At 37.5% G+C, this 18,224-nt stretch overlaps 1 protein-coding gene across 9 annotated transcripts in view; it reads right to left on the bottom strand.

The window, feature by feature from the left end:
* Positions 1-18,224, bottom strand: part of RIMS1 (regulating synaptic membrane exocytosis 1) — a gene marked incomplete at both ends in the record, with an annotated part of 309,929 nt that overhangs the window by 25,975 nt on the left and 265,730 nt on the right. For 5 of the 9 annotated variants that reach the window (XM_080342600.1, XM_080342602.1, XM_080342603.1 and 2 more), the window contains one exon: positions 15,047-15,279. The exons of the other annotated variants lie outside the window; for them this stretch is intronic. In XM_080342600.1, the coding sequence (XP_080198726.1) occupies positions 15,047-15,279 (233 nt within the window). The remainder of the gene's footprint in view (positions 1-15,046; positions 15,280-18,224) is intronic. 9 annotated transcript variants of the gene reach the window in all.

The raw sequence follows: 18,224 nt of genomic DNA, 5'->3' as shown, positions 1-18,224 counted from the left end.
GACAATTGTGCTGAGAATGCAACTAATTAGAGTTACAATAAAATTACAATTCATTGTATCATTTACATGGTTATTCAATTTTTGGTTTGACTGGAAGGGTTTATACCAATTACAGTGTTAGTTTTGATGATGACATTTGCTTATCTGAAAAGGTAAAATATTTAACGAGATCATCAGACATAAACCTGCCTTCCCTTATTCTGATTTGATCACATTTAAAACAATTAACCAATGGCCGTCTTAAAGGCTTTTCATGGCAGTAGCTTTCTTCTGAGGCTGACAATCTCACTGTCCTTTACATAAACATATTAATGGCTCCCTTCATGCAAACAATTAATACAAAAATATAAAATAGAAGTGCACATAAATGTAACTCTTGATTAGCATTCACACAAAGACTTAGAAAAACCTTACATCTGCAACCAAATTGTGCTGCTGTTTTGGATGCTGAGCAATTAGCAGAGCAAATGAGAGAAGCCACTTACGAGGTAGAGAATTACTCCATCTCAGTAAAGTCATTATCTGATCTACAAAAATAACATCGGAATACTTAAGACAGTCATACCAGTGAAAAAACACACCCTATTCAAAAAAGTGTAATTTCATTTTAAGTGTGCCAAATGCACTCTTGTATTTGTAATTTGAACTTTGCAATCATACAGCAAGATAAGGATCAAACCTGGTGCTGTGACACTGTTTGCTTATTGCATTGCCAAGCTGCAAGAACAAGAAAGTGTCTATTTTGTGTAGCTCAGCAGCTGGGTCATTTCTTAGGAACTTTTCTACCCATGTACCTCTGCTCTGTGCCTCTCCTTTCTGTAAGAGGGCAACAGGAAACCTTGGAGGACTCAGCCTTTTGAGATGAAGGGCCGGGGCAGCTGATGCCATTGCTACCACCTGCCTTGAGGGGGAGCCAAGGCAGGGGCTGGGAACACAAATAGAGGGTGCTGTGCACAGGCTACATATGACCTAGCTCACTGAATTTTACATGTCATGCCAGGCTCCTTTTATAGCCTACGGAGAGAAACAGATATTTTAAGGTGCAGTTCATTTTTGCTATTTCAGACATTTACTCAAGGAGGGATAAGCATGCGCAGAAGCACACGCTTCTCTCTGATGGTGAGAAAGCCTGCAGTGATGAACTGACAGCTACTTTGTGGACACCTACACTTGCTCAGACTAATCCCACTCTTTGTGATTACAGCTCCTGGTCGGCTTCTTTGAAGAGCGGTGACTCTCCAGTTGTTACGAGGAGCATTCCTGCTCTCTGTCTCCCAATCCCCAGCTCCTGAAGTACAGCTCATACCATACAGGTGTATTGAAAAAGCATGATGTGAGGAACATGGACACATGGGATTCCTTGAAGAGATAAGCCACAGTGGAAATTAGTGGCTGGAAGATTTGTACTCAAGTCTTTCTAGATGCAGCCTCAGGTTTTACCTCCAGCGAACATGAAAATACAATCCCTGTCTTAGTTTACTAGTTTACTAGTTTAATAATTGCTTTGAAATGTAGTGCAATGGTCAAATGCATTGTTTTAGAAACAACTGTTCTCTAAAAACTGATAAATATAACAGAACTTTGGGTACAGGTTTGAATGCTCCTAAATGAACTCCTGTTATTTCCAGCACCACCAATAATGTGGCTTAATGAAGGTTTGCAATAGTGAGATTTTTGAATTGCAAATACTCAGATTTGAGTGTAGACTGTGCTTCAGTGAGCCAGTTGTTTTTTTTTTTCAGCCTTGAGCAGTTCATCTGTATTTGGAAAATTTCCTGAATGGCTTTTCATAATGTGAAGCAGAGAAAATGTGTGGGAGTTGTATCATTAGTAACTCCACCCTATGCATTATGTACTGCATTCTGCATCATGTCCTTATAAAAATGCCATCAGGTGACACACGGCCCAACAGCTGGTTGGGCCCAGAAAAAAGAAATGGAGGTGAGGCCACCTCAGATGAGAGTGAATGACTCACTGGTGCTACCTAAGGGATATTTAATACATACTTATTAACACACACTTATTCTGACCATTTTTTTCTTTTTTTTTTTTTTTGCAAGTAAAGCAATGAAAGATCCCCCATAAGCAACAGAATGGCACCACGCAAATGAAACCATCCATGACATCAAATACACAGTCACCAGTATTTACACAGGAAGATTTGGTTCTGGGCCACAATGACTAGTACTGAAGAGGGGCTTTCTGCCCTCTTCAGAGTATCCCTTTGCTCAAGTCAGTAAACTTTAAGTGGTATTGCAGTAGTCTGTAACAGTCTGGAGGTGGTTACTGGGAAAAGTCTATCTTCTGAATATTTAAAAACACATGCACCAAAATAAATGCAAGGCAATTTAATTGGCCTGGGATTTTGGCCATGGGCAAACTTTGGATGAGAAACTACTGTGAGGCACACTGGGAGAGCCTGAACCTTGGCTAAAAAGGGAACTTTGGGTTCTCATCAAATTTCTTGCCATTGTTCCCAAGTTGGCTGTAAAAGTGTCTGTTCCCTTGAAGCAGAGTATAGGGTCAAGGCCTGTAACCAGGCATGGAACAAAAAAACCCTGCTTGAAAAAAAAAAAACAACACTGTATTTGCAACTATTTAAGTGCTGTCAAACTGTGGACTGCTACTCAAACCCACCACAGCTTCTATGTCACCAAGTTTTTCTCTTGGATTCCCCAGTCAAGGACAATGGTTCATCTTCTAAGAGCTAAGTCCTGATGTGGCACTATAATCCCTGCATAAATATATCAAAGTTGCCTGTTCCAACACGTGCTAGAGATGATAGCTCTCTTCTTGTTGTGATACGAGCCTGTTGCCAGAACTGTAATTTTTTTCACATCAGAGGAGAAATAAGTGCAATGCAAATGCAGCTCAGTTCTGTCACACCCAGCCCTTGGAGTGGTTGTGTGTCAAAAGGGTCATTAGTGAGATGCCAGAAAAAGAATTTGGTTACTAGACAAATTGCATCCTGTCTGTGACCTTTCTTGAGTGACGACAGTGCTATGGAGTACCTCTACCTAGGCAGAAGAATCTGGTTCTTAATATGGTATGCCTCTAAAGTAAAGATAACTGACTCCATCAAAATGTTTTCTCAGTAAATTATTCCTTTCCTATCAATAATACTAAACAGAGTACTTTAAGTATGCAAAAAACAAGCCAACCCTACTGTGTATATACCCTGGAGTTTGTTTTCTATGCCCCTTGACGTTCTTCCCCATTAACATTTTAGTCTCTTGGAGTCCAGGCTGAAGATAGCAGATGAGTCTTGTCAAAGAAATTCCCCCACCCTGCCCTGACCATGAACTCTAGAGAAGAGCTGCTCAGGCAGGAGAAAAGATGGTTAGTAGGATAATTTTCAAAGGAAGAGTGATGGGTAAAACTGATTTACTTTTATACATAAATCCTAGGTTACATCTATACCTAATTCAGTGTTTCAGTCTGGCCACGCTCTGAGAGAACACTTTGCACCATCAAATCTAATCAAATGGCAGAGCTATAAATAAACCCATCAACAGCCATGTGAAAGCAAAACTAATCAAAAAGCAGCCCTGAGATTCTTCCCTGGAAGAGCTTTTCAGATATTTTAACCTGCTTTATAAACAGGAAATGCATTTGCATGGACCTGCATTAAAATAACTTGTCAATTGGAAAAGTTCTGTTTTGAGACCAAAGAAATCATTACAAATAGATGGATTCCCTAGACACTGATTTTTATCCCAAAAACACAAAAGCCACCATTAACCCCCTTGGATGCTTATTGTCCGATTGCACTCAGGAGCTGAAAGCCATGAGGAAACTGGACAGGAGGCAGCAAGGGTGCTCCAAGGGTGGAGAGCAAGTTTCTCCTCAGTGCTGACGGTGCGAAGAGGCAGTATCTCACATCAGCTTCTCAAACAGACTCCTCTGACTTGGTTTCTTTCTTCAGCAATATCAAATCTTGCATTTTTCAGAATCTAGCAGGAATGGGTGGGCAACTCTGACCAGTCAAACTTTCACCAAACAGGGAATTTCTGCTGGCATTGCAGACTTTTAGAGCTTCCCAGAAGAGAAATATCTCATGTCTAGGATTTCTTGCAAAGCACTGTTTCTGAAGTTATCAGGCTCCAAAACCTCATTTTTGCAATATGAAAAATGACTATATGGGTAAATGAAGTAAACTATATATGTGTGTCTGTGAGCATCAAGGACTTTTATAAATATTAAGTAATTTCAAGGCAATTCTCGTGTAACTTATGAGGATAAACACACAACAGATCATTAAAAAATACTGTAGTTTACTCTTTCAGTTCTTTGGATGTCTTGACTCTATGACACTGCAGTTAAATATTTGTAGACTTCAAACTGAAAATCTAAACGGACTGTCAAATTTTAGTAAATCCAAGCAAGTTCAGGGATGAACCTTCCAACAGACACCTAAGGATATGTAGAAGCAACATGTACTGTTTACTGAGGTCTAACCAAGTAATACTGAGGTCAGTAAAACAGGAAACAGTAATTCAACTTCAATATTGCACAGTATTTTCATGACTTTTATATGAAATAGCTGATATACATAGCACCTAACAATGCAATATAAGTCAATATAGATTTAAGTAAAGTTAACATTTCACACTGCTCATCCCTTTTTGGAAGTTATATGACCATCATATTCTAAAAATTGCATGCTTATCAAACTAAATAAAACCTGGCACAACATTCAAAATGCAGATGAAACTGTAGAAGTATGCCACACTTGGTAAAAATATTTGCACTCTGACAACATGCTGATGATTTAGAGATCCCAACACCTCTAACTTCCTGGGCTGTGTTTTTTTCTTTATCTTTTCTTGGCCATTTGAAGAACATTTAGCAGATGCAACAAACTGGCTAGTAAAATGGAGTGCCTAAAAATCACTGAAAGTTTAATTTGAACACCTGAAATACCAGTACATGGTGTAAAAATAAAAAAGCATTTCAAATATAAACCTCTGTGAAATTCTCGCCAGTCTCTGATTGATTTCCTTAAAAAAGCAATCACACCTGGTGTGTTATGACGAGTGTCATTCATACGCACAGTTATTTCCATGGGATAAAACCCACTGCTCACAAGCAGCATTCACACATGACATGCAAGTGGATGCAGAAATTCATTGGGCGCCTCAATCCCTTTTTCCCTTCTCTTTGTGTATCAGACAGGGTGGCAGGAAGCAAGTCAGGACTAGCAAGTCATACAATATGCTTGTTTTCATCTCTTCTATCTTTGCTCTATTTTAAGACTTGCCGAAGTAGTTATTACTTACGTTAAATTAATTTATATGCTATGTAAAGAATGGAGAGGACTCTGGGCAATAAGTGTTATACAATCAGAGGTCAAATTCCTTTGTCACACAGTTTACATTAGGCTGCTGCTCCTTCTCTTCTTAGAAACAGAGTCAACACTGGCCCACCCCATAGCCCTGGCCAGCAGATGTGCTGCCAGACTGATGCATCTGGGACCAAGGCCAGTGATCGTCCTCGTTGATCATCCGTCCCTTCCTGTCCTGCAACGCTGCTGTGACCCGAGTCTTGGCCAGCTGAACCAAACCGTCCTTCATGATCTCTGAAGAGTCCTGGAGAAGGGAGCTGCTTTTAGGACTGTAGCTCAGGTGTGCTCAGAGAAAGGACATTCTGTGCAGGGTGGCTGCTGCCCAGACTCTCTCCTGTTTATATGCAGAGGGCAATATATATAGAGGGGAAACAAGGTACCAACATGGCTCTGCAAAGCGGGGTGAAATGTTTCAGAGGAATGCTTTTTTTCAGGAAAGAAAAAAAGATATTCAGCAACGCTGAAAAGTCTTGTGAACCAATACCTGCTCTATCCAATGCTGTCAGCATTTTATTTTAAAACGTCATTCATATTTGTTCATATTTAAGGAAATACTCAAGCTGAATTGTGTCCTTTCAATGAATTGTATCCTTTCAAGATGGACATCATAAGCTGTTGAATTTGAAATAATTTTTCATCCAACTTAATGACTTGCTAAAAAACTTAAAAATTGCATTAAAAAAATCCTATAAACAGTTTTTCATAATTTTACTCAGTTCTGCCTATTTCATTACTTACAATACACAATTCAGAGCATCTAAAGGCCATTATCCATGCAGACTGTTAGTTACATTATAGGTATGTATCTAGATTTTTACAAATATATTAATATCATCAGCTGCAATAACAACAGCAAGCTTTATTACTGTTATCATTATTATCCTTGAAAATCCCTTACAAACACCTGTGGATCCTCCTTTTTGTCTTAGGTTAGGTTTACTGCTTTTCATTTGGATTCTATTGTTAACAGTTCTATTCTAGCCAAAAAAAAATACTGAAAAATCCCTCAAAGCTCATCTTCACATTCACATGTAAAAACTGCTAAAGATTAAAATACTGCCTCTGAATCTAATGCTTCTTTGCATTCAGCTAAATGCAGTTTTTAAAAAAACTCAGGCCACAAATATCTTAGCAAACGTATGATTACCACCCATTTTTATAAGTGTTTTATGAAAAAATACTTCAAGATTTTTAAAAGTCAGTTTTATTTTTTAAAAGATTCAGATGAAATTATTTCTTGCCCCAAATGAATTTAGAGATATATTATATTTTAAATACTGTCCTGGAATCAAAACAACCCACTTTTTCCTTGACTGTAGCTACACTGAAGCTACAAGCAAGGAAGCAAAATATTAAAGGTGTTCTGTAAAAGAAAAGAGTGCAAAGAAAATCTCAGTTTTAAAATATTTTTAAAATATTTGCAAATTCTTCAGTTACATGGGAAAAATAATAGCATAAATGGTTTGAAAGAAATACTATAATTTATTGGCCAGGTTTCAAAATTTCTCTTTCTACAATATATTTTGATCTGCTCTCTGAAACTCTGCGCTACATTTTCCAAAAGTATAAAGGAAAAGGCCATAGTGTGAGAATCTGCAAAAATTCAACAAAAACGGTAACACTAACAGTCTTTAGTTATAACTGCAGTAATATCTCTGTTAGAAAATCAAGGGAGAAATTGCAAAAAGACAGAAAAGCAAATGAATACTTTTGAGTACAAGTCAACCAGCTACATAACAGGAGACACAGTCAAAATTTATATTTCGGGAAAAAGGAAAAGAGTCACACATAACACTAACTCAACAGAGCGGCGGGACTTTGTTTGAAAATACTAGCCCTTATTAGGAAATCTTTTGGAAGATGAGTAACTGGAACTGAATTATGTTTCTATTAAGGGTAGTGAATTCCTCAGCTAGACGGCAACAGTAAATAAAAGAGAACATGCTTACATTCACTCAATAGTTTCAAAGAATTAAGTATCATTACTAGAACAAAGAGTTCCTCTTACAAAAATAATCAGGGCTTTTTCTTTGTTTTGAATATGACTGTTCACCCGCTGGTTCAGTTCCCCCTCCTGCTGCAGAGACATTTGGGTGCAGGCAGGATGGGCACGGAGCTGTTACTGGGTTTGTGGGGGGGCTATTTGCTGCCAGGGTGTCAGGTTTAGAGCCTAGATCCTGTCACTGTCCCTAAGGCACCGTCACCATCCCCACTGTTGCATTACAGACTTCTTTTAGATTGGCTGAAAAGAGAAATCTATCTTCATGTCAGTCTCTCCGTTCTCTTTTCGTGCAACAGATCCATTGTCCTCATAGGTCACCACACTATGCAGAGCAAGTGCTAATGGCCTGCACTGGGAAAAATAACAACCTGGATAGGAAAGGCTCTCCCGGAGATAATACTGAACAGCCAAACAAGCCTAATGACTGAGCTGCAGGATGGAGCACCACACTTCTGCTAGGCTGCAAAAAGTTACTTTTCAAGTACACGCAATCTACCATTAAGGAAAAGATTTGCAAAGTGTGCAGACTTCAGATAACAAAACAGAGGTATCTATAGACAAGGAAGCTCGTGTAAATGCTAAGTGTTCTTGCAGAGATAAATTCCCAATGCAAGCAAATACTTGGAAATTCCTCTCTATAACACAGTGAACAGGTGAATTGCAGAAGTCTAAACTAAACCTGGGGGAGCTGTAAGACTCATAGTAGTTCTGACCTCCAAGACAATTTTCTGAATCTACCATTAGAAAATTTGAGATCTTGTAGCATTTCATCGGGATGAACAGGAGATGGCAATACAAAAGAATAACATCAGAAAAGAAATCCTATGAAAACAGCAATGGGATATTATGCTAGATAAGAAACAAAAAAAGGCGGTTTCATCCCTAGTGAGCTAAATGCTTTGAGAGGTTTCAGATATCTCTCTTTCTGTTCTGACTGTTAGAAACTTTTAAGACAATTTACAAAATTTATTCATAACTAATTTATACGCATTTGTTCTTACATCACAGTTTCTGATAGTGTTGCCCTTAAGCTTCAAAAGCTCTTCTGCCTCTTTGATGTTTACTCTCATTGCATTCTTACAGAACAATCATATCCCTGTTCAGCCTTCATTTTTAAAGGCTGAACAAATCAGGCAATAAATCATCCTTCAAGGTCTCGGTTCCCACAAACACCCAGCATTCATTCTCTTGAATGACCAGTATTCCAGATGAGCTGTCAGCTGTGCCTCATTCAATGATGTTAACATTTTCTTAGCTCTCCAAGGAAACATCTTACCCGATGTACCCAGGATAGCATTTGCCTTTTTCCTGGCCAGATCTTATATATAGTTTACATTAATTCTCTGATTTTTATTATACCATTGTCTTCCTCCTCCTCCTTTTTCTAATGACAAAGCTCCCAGATCGCATCTGAAAATCTTCATTAGTCATTCTGAAAAGAAAGATCTTGCAATCTGCATTATGACATTTGACTTCAGTTCTATATTATTCTAGTCCTCCAGTTTGCCAGTCCTTCCTCTCTGTCACCTGGAACTGACATACTTTCCAAATCAGTATCATCAGCATATTCTAGCAGCATACACACTACCTCTCATTAAAATATTACTGAGGTCTGACGGTGTTTTTTGTCTTAGAAACTCAACCAGTAAGCACTCTCTGGCTCTTGTTTTAATAAAAACAGCTGATGCCTCCTTCCTAACCAGTTTCTTCCTGACATTCAGTACTCTTTACTGACTTCTATGCTGCTCATCCAGTCTAGTAATAGTAGATGATTTATTGAAGGCTAGATAAAGTAAGTATTTTGAACTTTTGTCTAGCACTCAGCTTCTTATCAAATGAGTACATTTTTTTTTAAATAAGCACAATTTGTTTCACTACAGTAACAAAAAAATAAACTCAAAGGTTATGAGGTAAATGAAACATGCTCAGAAATGCATCCTTGTCATTGTTCACGATTGAGATCGAAGCAATCAAAATGAAATGTGAAGAGAAAGAAAGCCTGACCACTGCATTAAAAGGTTGTTATGACCCTCATAAAAAAAAAAGTAACAGAATTACAGAAAGAAACAATGGCTTTCCCAAGAAAGACAACAAACATCCCCCCTCCCATCCCCTTATTCCAAAGGCCTCCACCCTCCAGCATATTTTATTTCCAATTTATTACTTGCTTCATCTGTCTGTACTATCTAGAGCTATCTCTTGTTGTATCATAAAATTACTACAAGGATGGATGGAAAATTATCCCTGCCGGCATTACTGAACAAAGGCTGAGAAAATAAAAAACCCAGATTTCTTTTTTTTTTCTGTCAGTGTCTACTCTGAAATGATGTAGCTCTGAGCCTGGAAGCTTGCTTTACTCTGCTTAATTTCCATGTTTCCCAGGCAGTGTTATTTTTACCACAGCATAGTGGTACTTGCTAACAGTCACTAAGTACCTCCAGTGAACTACCGTATTCTCCACTACTAGAGGACATTTTGTGTAATGGTTGGGGATTGTCTCTTCTAAATGTTTACCTAAAATTTGGTCATCCAACAAAACCATGACAGAAAGCCTTCCTAAGACCAGTCTTAGAAGGTGGTGTGTGGGGAAGTGAACCAGATTAAGAAGCGTTCTCAAAGCTAGAGCGAGCACACAAAAGGAGCACAGCTACACTGTGGAGTACAAGGTTATCAAAACTTCACTGCTCAATGACAATTTTCTCACTTAGATGATAGTATCTCTTCTGAAATCGGGAACTTGGAATTTAATTCAAAAGAACATATAGAAAGCCACTTCTTTAATAGGAAAATTACAGGAAATTGCATAAAATATACTGTAACAGGGAATTCCATGTGAGGACATGTAATTTTTACATAGGGAAATATGTCAGAAGATTCTCACGTGGTTTTGCTCAGGTTGCCAGTAACATCCTAAGTGAAGCAGTCAGACACTTCAAGATTTCTTCCAAGTATCAAGTTCACAGATGCACATAAGTGAACATAGAATCATGGAATAGTTTGGGTTGGAAGAGACCTTCAAAGCTCATCCAGTCCAATTCCCCTGCCATGAGCAGGGACATCTTCAGCTAGATCAGGTTGCTCGGAGCCCCGTCCAGCCTGGACTTGAATGTTTTCAGGGATGGGGCATCTACCATCATTTTGGGCAACCTGTGCCAGTGTTTCAACACACTCACAGTAAAAAGGTTTTTTTCATGCTGTTTTCACCTTGTGACAACACTTGATTTCAGCCCCACTTCATGGTACGCAACCTCTCTCTGAAACATTAATGCCTATGGCTCCATTTCAGGTAATTGATGCTAAACTTCACAAACGGAAGAGGGACAGCAGATAACTTTGGTTCTTTCATAGAAATTTTTCATCATGGTTCATAGCATAAACACAGCCAAGTATTTCCACTTAGAAAAATGATCCGGTATCAGTGTAATGTGAGATTGGACAAGCTCCCTGTTCTGCCAAGCTCTTTAGCTCTCCTTCTCTGCATCTCTGCCACTCTCATCTGTTTTGAGCCAGTAATGTGAACAATATACAATATTCCAGGCAAAGTCTCACCTTTATCATATACGAGGTCACTCAAGTTTCTCAAGCAATGTCAACAGAAAACTAGTCAGAATACTGAGGTTATTGGTATTGAGCACCTTGGAAAATCAAAGTAGTCTCAAAGAACTCATACTGGGGAAAAAAGAGAGCACATGTCTCTAAAGGCTCACCAGTCACATCCCTGGTAGTTCAGTTCATATTTATGTCAAAGCTGGTATTTTCAGTCTTTCTATCTGTTTATCTGAGACTGAGCTTTTCCTTTTCTCCAGAACCCATCTCACTGGTGATACCCCTACCATTATTTCCATCTGCTTTGAAATGCATCATTATGTCTCTATTTATGGTCTAAATTCTGTAATAAAATTCTTTGATCATATGGCAGAAGTTTTAATGTCTTTAAAAACAAACTCAGAACCCCAAACCAAAGTGCAGTATGATCAATACTGCCCTCAGTCCCTCACTGGCCAGGAAACTATTATATAAGAATATCTGTAGGGGAATAGAGTGATGTATCACAAAATCAAGACAATAGATGATGACCTCCTATCATAATCTGTTTTCCTATGGCTTTCCTATGATTTAAAGTTTAGTCGCAGCAATTATTTAGACAATCTTCAGTTATATATTTATTTTGTATATATGTATTATTTACAAAAACTAGGCTGGCAAGGAAAGCTAGAAAGTTGGATTATGACTAAAATTGTACAGAATATGCCTGGACTTATTTTCATTTGTCTGTGGTATTTTGGGGGTCTTGGCTTCTTTTTTTTTTTTTTTAATTATTCTTTTTAACTGTGATGGTATACACAGAGCTGGAATTTCATTAGGAATACTGCTGGAAGATTACAAGCTTTTTTTTAATGAACTAAAAAATCTATCCAGTTTGTGGGTATGATTAACTAACCACAGTAAGTAAGGATTTCATTATTTCAACGAACAGTTACAAAAAGTATTATGAAATCTTAAACATAATCGAAAGGAAGGTGCAGCAGAAATATATATTTTTCCTTGCACATTTACATAAAAATAAAAACTGGTTATTTTCATGGACAATCTTATAAGGCACATACTCAGAATAAACATTTTCCAAATGCACTGAACAAGGGTGCACAATATAATGTGATTACTGGTCCTTCTAAATCTAACACGCAAAAGGATCTGTCCCATATATTCAAAGAGGTCTGTGTGTGTATATATAGACACATACATGCATGCACACACACTCCTTTTTCAACTGAAAATAGACTCATAGAAACAATATCTACCTAGTAGCAGTTTCATACACACCACTTCTATTTTTACATACGATTAAACTGTAGAGTATACTAAACACAAGATTCATCTACAAAATTTGAATTCACAGAATCACAGAATGGCTGGGGTTGGAAGGGACCTCTGGAGATCAGCTAGTCCAACCCAACTGCTAAAGCGGGTTCACCCAGAGCAGATCGCACAGAAATGTGCCCAGGTGGGTTTTTAATGTCTCCAGAGAAGGAGACAATTCAGCCCTTATTGACCATTTCTTCCAATGAAAAACTGCAAGATAGAAGTTAATTTTACTGGTTTTGAAGACAGTAGTAAACCAGAATTTAATGTTCCACAAAAATATGCAAGGCTGATTTTCGAGAAATATCTGACTTTATGTTTAATTTCTGATCTTCTATTTTGAGTTTTCAGAAACAAATAACTGTATTTGTCATGCATACCCAACTTAAAATCATTCAAGTCATAGGAAAACCTTACTTAAACTGACCAATTCAGGAAAAACTATGGAGGCTACACATACATTTCTGTATTTTTTATACCTTCTTTAAAATACATGCTCTGTGTCAACAGCACACCTTCAGTAACTGAAGATCTGTAGCAGAAGTTCACACCTGGCATCACTTTTTGGAGGCACATATACACCTCCATGCCAGTTTTAAAAGCTCCGAATTTGGCTTTAAGAACTGATTTTCACATAATCAATTTTAAAGACCTAGTTTAGGGTCAAACCAGATTTTTAAAAAACTCTCAGTATCAGAGATATTATTAAATTACTTAGGTAGAACACATTAAAATTAATTAGAGCTTTTCAGATTTGTCCTTCCCTTGTCTACACTGCAGGAAGGAAGGAAAGTGGCTCCCTGATTTAGGGTATGAGTACTTAGTCTCCAATAATGAATTTTCTTTGGAAAAACTATCAAGTCTCATGTGTATGCTGTACTAAAAATACATTAATACAAGTCACTGATTTCTAACATAATTTAACTAAAAAAATAGTGACTGACAAAACATTCTGCATTTTATTTGCTCTGCTTATACCATAGATAGTACTGTTTGCCTGAGCCACAGTAAGGCAAAGTAAATATCATTCTCAACTCTGTTTTACAATAATGAATAATACATAATCATACTTTTCATATTTGTTTTGCTGTTTGAGTTTCATTAAAAGTTCAGGTGCTCCGTTCCTTGCAAAATTCCTGTTGTTTTGAAATTTACACCAAGTAAAATTTGGAGAGCTATAGTATCTTTTTATGAAGAACGTCAACATCTGAGCTTTAAACAGATAATGCTGAGAAGTGCTTGCAAGTCACATATTATGTTTTAAGTCATTTACTAACTTCACTGAGTGAGTTAGGGCTCATGCAAGGCAAATCATCCTGTTTGGCAGCCCCCTGAGCCTTCTTAGACATCTAGCCCTGGCTTCTGGTCAGAAGTGGACTACTGAGTAAGATGGAGCAAAGATTTGCTCTATCAGGGCAATTCCTATTTCAATGAGATTTAGGAGGTAGAAAGGAATGCCAGATCAAACCACAAAAATATGCTGTAAAATACTTAAAATATTTTATTCTTTACAGCAAGTGGATTAAAACATCAACCTAAAATCCTTTCTGTAATACAGTAGCACATTTTTACTGTGAGAGCATGTAATTAATTCTGATGCATCTAAAATATCATTTTACTGAACACAACTATATATATTCTAGTCTAATATTCAGGGAGAGTACATTTTTGAGCAACACAATATTAATTACAATTCAAGTCTTCAAATTTGCCCACTACATCTATCATTTGGCCCAACTGGGTGATTATATGCTTTCTAGACTAAAATTAAACAAGTAGTGTAGAAAAGTATTACAATCTTTTTGTTAAAGCTCACCAAGCTTTACATTTTGAAAGAATCATTTCTGTTGCTCATCTGGTAATAAAAGAAAACCAAGGGAAAAGGATGAGATATTTGATGATAGAAATAAACAATATTGTCGTTATACTTACCTTAGTTTAGATGACCCTGCCTATGTGAGATGAGTGCTGCACTATGTGTGCATTCTATGCTAGGCTGAAGCTTTTCCTCTTTCTTTTCCTTCTTTTAGTAAGAACCCTTAGGGTCGGGTCCTGCTCTTCCTGAAGATGAGAGCAAAAGTCTTCATTGGGGTTCAATAGGAGCAGGACAGGGACTTTAAAACACTTTTTTCCCCTTTTGTATCTTTCTTTATGAGCTTTTGTTCCTTCAGGCTATGCAGATATGAAGCTTTTAAAATGTCTGAAGTCACAATAAAGCGTTGGAAGCTGTATGTTCCCAATGAAACACCATGCTGTTGTCTAATCTATCTGAAACCACTGACCCCAATTTGCCAGTGTTGTTTGTAAAGAAAAAAATATTTTATTTACTCTTGACTACGAAATCAGAGGTAGTTTTTAAAAACATGTATATATTTTTTTTGCCACTACAGGTACAACCTTTTGTCCCGAGTTACACAACTGCCATTCATTTGCTCAGATTTAAATTCACCCATTCATACTCAGATCTTCTGACAGAAGATATTTCCTATACAAAATAAGCTGCTCTTAGCCAAACCATTATCTACTGCTGATACCCACATATGTCTCTCTGCATTTCCTTGCCTACCTGTGAACAAGGTTTATAAAAGCTGAAACCATTTTTCATTGATCAGGACAGAAAGTTGTTACGGCACACATTCTAAAAGGCATTTGTATATTGTTTCTTGCAGATGCCTGGTGACCAAAGAAAATTAATATCTCAGAAATTCATTCACAGCTGTAAAATCACTCCTGAGAGGTCTATATCCATTTACACATAACACAGATGCCACAGAAGAAATAATGGTAAACCACATCGGGTGAGAGTCCTGTTTCGGAAGAGCGTGCATCTCACTCACCTGTTTGGCTAAGCTGAGATGTGCTTCTGCTCCTCCGAGACACTATGGCCACCACCTTGGCACTAAGGCTGGAACGTCTTTTCTTCCCACCTGTTCCAACCGTGCCGACGGCCGTGTCCGACTGACTCCCGTCATTGTGCTCCAGCTTATACATCTCTCCGCTCACACTTGTGCTCTTAGTGATTCTCCCTGAAGTCCCCATCCGTCTCCCTTGCATTTTAGGAGTAAATGTACTACAGTTACAAAGTAAAAACAAACATGTTAATTTGTCTGTGTGACAGCATTTCCAAAAGCCTTTTTTTTTTTTTTTTAAGTAGTAAATTAAGTCTTGATACATTTTCACTTATTTGGTTCACAAATAAAAGGTTAATTTGATATTCCTCAGAGTACATATTTACAGTATTACAATTTGTTCATCACTTCTTTGAGGGAAACAAATTAACACTTTCCCATGTTTTCCAGAGTGACAGAAACACACAACATTTAAAAGTTGTGTGGAGCCTTCCTGTCTATATCCCTAGAATACAGAATGCAACAAAACAACAATTTTACATCGAAAGAAAATGAATACAGGCCAAGAGAATACACGTAGGTTACTACACATTATCTTATTGGCACTGTTCACCAAAGCCATAAGACCTAATAGATATGAAAATATCATCTCCTATGTTTTCATACTTCACAGAAGAGATAATACGTAGGATTTTTTAGATCTTCACTCTCTCACTTCTTTAAAGGTAAATGAAATAATCACAGTATAAAGGCAAAATAACTTTGAGGCAAGAAAACCTAATAACCCACTAGAACTTTCATTGATTGTCAAAAAATAAATTGCTCTGTCAGTTTTGTTTCATTTTCTTTACCTATCGCACTACATTTGAGTGTTTCTATATAAATCCTTTTCCTGCTGTTGCACAGAGAGTATTCAGAAACACTCTCTAGAGAACAATCTCAAAAACACACAGGCCATTCTACTACACAGTCCTAACGCTGCTGTGACCATGCGATGCCCCGGCTCTAATGGCAATACAAAGTTTGTTATCACTCTGCAGAGACCCAGAAATTTAAGCTGCAGCCTGACTCACTTCAAATCTGTATTTTGAAGTCAAATTTTGAATGTATTTGTTGAGCAACTTCCTGCTGTCCCTCCCAGCAGGTTCCCTTCCCAGTAGACATGCTGGCCTGCTCCTGCCCCCGCAATTCCCAAAAAGGAGAGAGGTTAGAGGCACAGGCTTGTCCTATCATGGCAAGTTTCAGATAGATAGGAAGTCTTGCCTGGGAGAAACGAAGGGGTCTATGAGAGAATAACTGAAATCCTATGCTTTTTCTACGGATCTGGGCTCTGCTAAAACTTAAATCACTCCTGTGCAAAGATAGATTCAGGAAAGTACAAAATTATGTATACCTAAATTATGTTTTGCTAGTAGTTACAAATATTTACTAACGTGCCCATAGGGAAGAGCAGATAAAAATAGACAATACTTTTTGAAGAAGAAGCTGGAAAAGTAAAGTCCTTGAATAGACAACACTTAACAGAAAGGTCATTATCAACCTCTGCAAAGGCATTTAATTATGACTTTGGGGACTGCTCCCACTCAGACAAAAATCCGGCCACCACCTGCACATAGAACAAGGTGCTGTGATGCCCTGAAGGACTCAGGAACACTTTCTAGTGGATCACCTGAGGCGCACTCAGCTTAAAATACGTTCTCTCTTGTTCCCTCCTATCCCACTGTGACTTTAGTGACCACCCTTTGGGTTTGCATGGCAAAAATAGCAGGACATAGGTATTTTGATATTTCTATGTAAACTTCCATTGTATTTTATTGTATATTTCTCCCAGCACACACTCCCTCACATGCATGTGAGTACACACATATATATTCAGTCATTCCAAGAAGAATTTTAACTGCAATTTTTGGTCATTACAAAAACCAAAACAAACACCCCAAACAAATAAACAAAAAAAGACCACCTTCCCTAAATATGCATGTATCAAGGAAAAGGTTTTGTGTAAGGCAAACTAGTTTTGTTCACTTAAAAAAAAATAACAAATTGCAAAATAACGCTCTAAAATAATTCCCATTTTCAAAACAGAGATTGACTTTCTTGAGGGAGATAAATAGTAATTTCTTGGCTTCAATATAAACCATGTCCCTAATATAGTACAGGTGTTTACTTCATAGGCTACTTATACTGCTGTTTTTTAAAGTTGTAATGATCACTAAATAACACTATCTTTATGCTTGTTCACAGAATGCAATAACCTCAACTTTACAAAATATCTAACCCGGCAGCTACTTTTGTTACAACTTACACAGATTACTTTCTTCTCCACAAACACTGCAATGTGAAAAAATATTAATTGGGATTTCCCCATGGGATTCATTATTCTTGAAAGAGCAAATTAATTTTAAAAAAACAGCAATGAACATCACAAAATTCATGCTGAAACTTCATCTCAAGCAGAAGGTGGACCAAAAGTGCCATCTGGTACTTGGAGGGTGCAGAACCACACAGGCCTCATTTTCAGGGGTCCTGCTTTCTACTTCGATTAGGCATGGATAATTGCTTCCCCACATGGGTAATTTCTTTCCACCAGTGCTTAGAATTGGATTTCAGTGACTATTCTGCAATGCTGATGATGCCCCTCATTCAAAGCTTTCTGTAGTCATTTTGTACCAACTTCGAGCCATGGAGTTGTTGTCAATTCTGGAACTCTTAAGTTTATGTGTCAATCACTTTTCTAAGGGAGAAGGAAGAAACTGAAAACACTTAGAGAGCATTTGTTGACATTTGAGCTATATTGACAAGCACTTTGCTGACATACTAATCTACAGATGTATAATTTACAGCAATAAAGTTTAATGGACTACAAAATCTGCCATGCAATTGAAGAAATAATTGTTTATCATTCTATTGACTTTGCTCTACTGAATTTCAAGTGTTTAAGAAGATAATAAATACTAATCTTATGATGTTTTATTCCAGTCTTCACTTTTTTTGTACAATGGAGCTGAAATGCTCTTAACTCACATTATTTAATAAGAGTTTAGGAGACGATGCCCATCCACTGAGAGGTACAAACTGATAGTATCATAACTTTAGGAAAATCCCTTTTTTGATGTATTAATTCCCTAATTCAAGGACTATGAATACTTTCTGAATGATAGATAAA

Source organism: Nesoenas mayeri (genome assembly GCF_963082525.1).
Source record: "Nesoenas mayeri genome assembly, chromosome: 3".
Classification (NCBI taxonomy): Eukaryota; Metazoa; Chordata; class Aves; order Columbiformes; family Columbidae; genus Nesoenas; species Nesoenas mayeri.
Note: the sequence above shows the minus strand (reverse complement) of the source record. Positions and strands in the feature narration are given on the sequence as shown.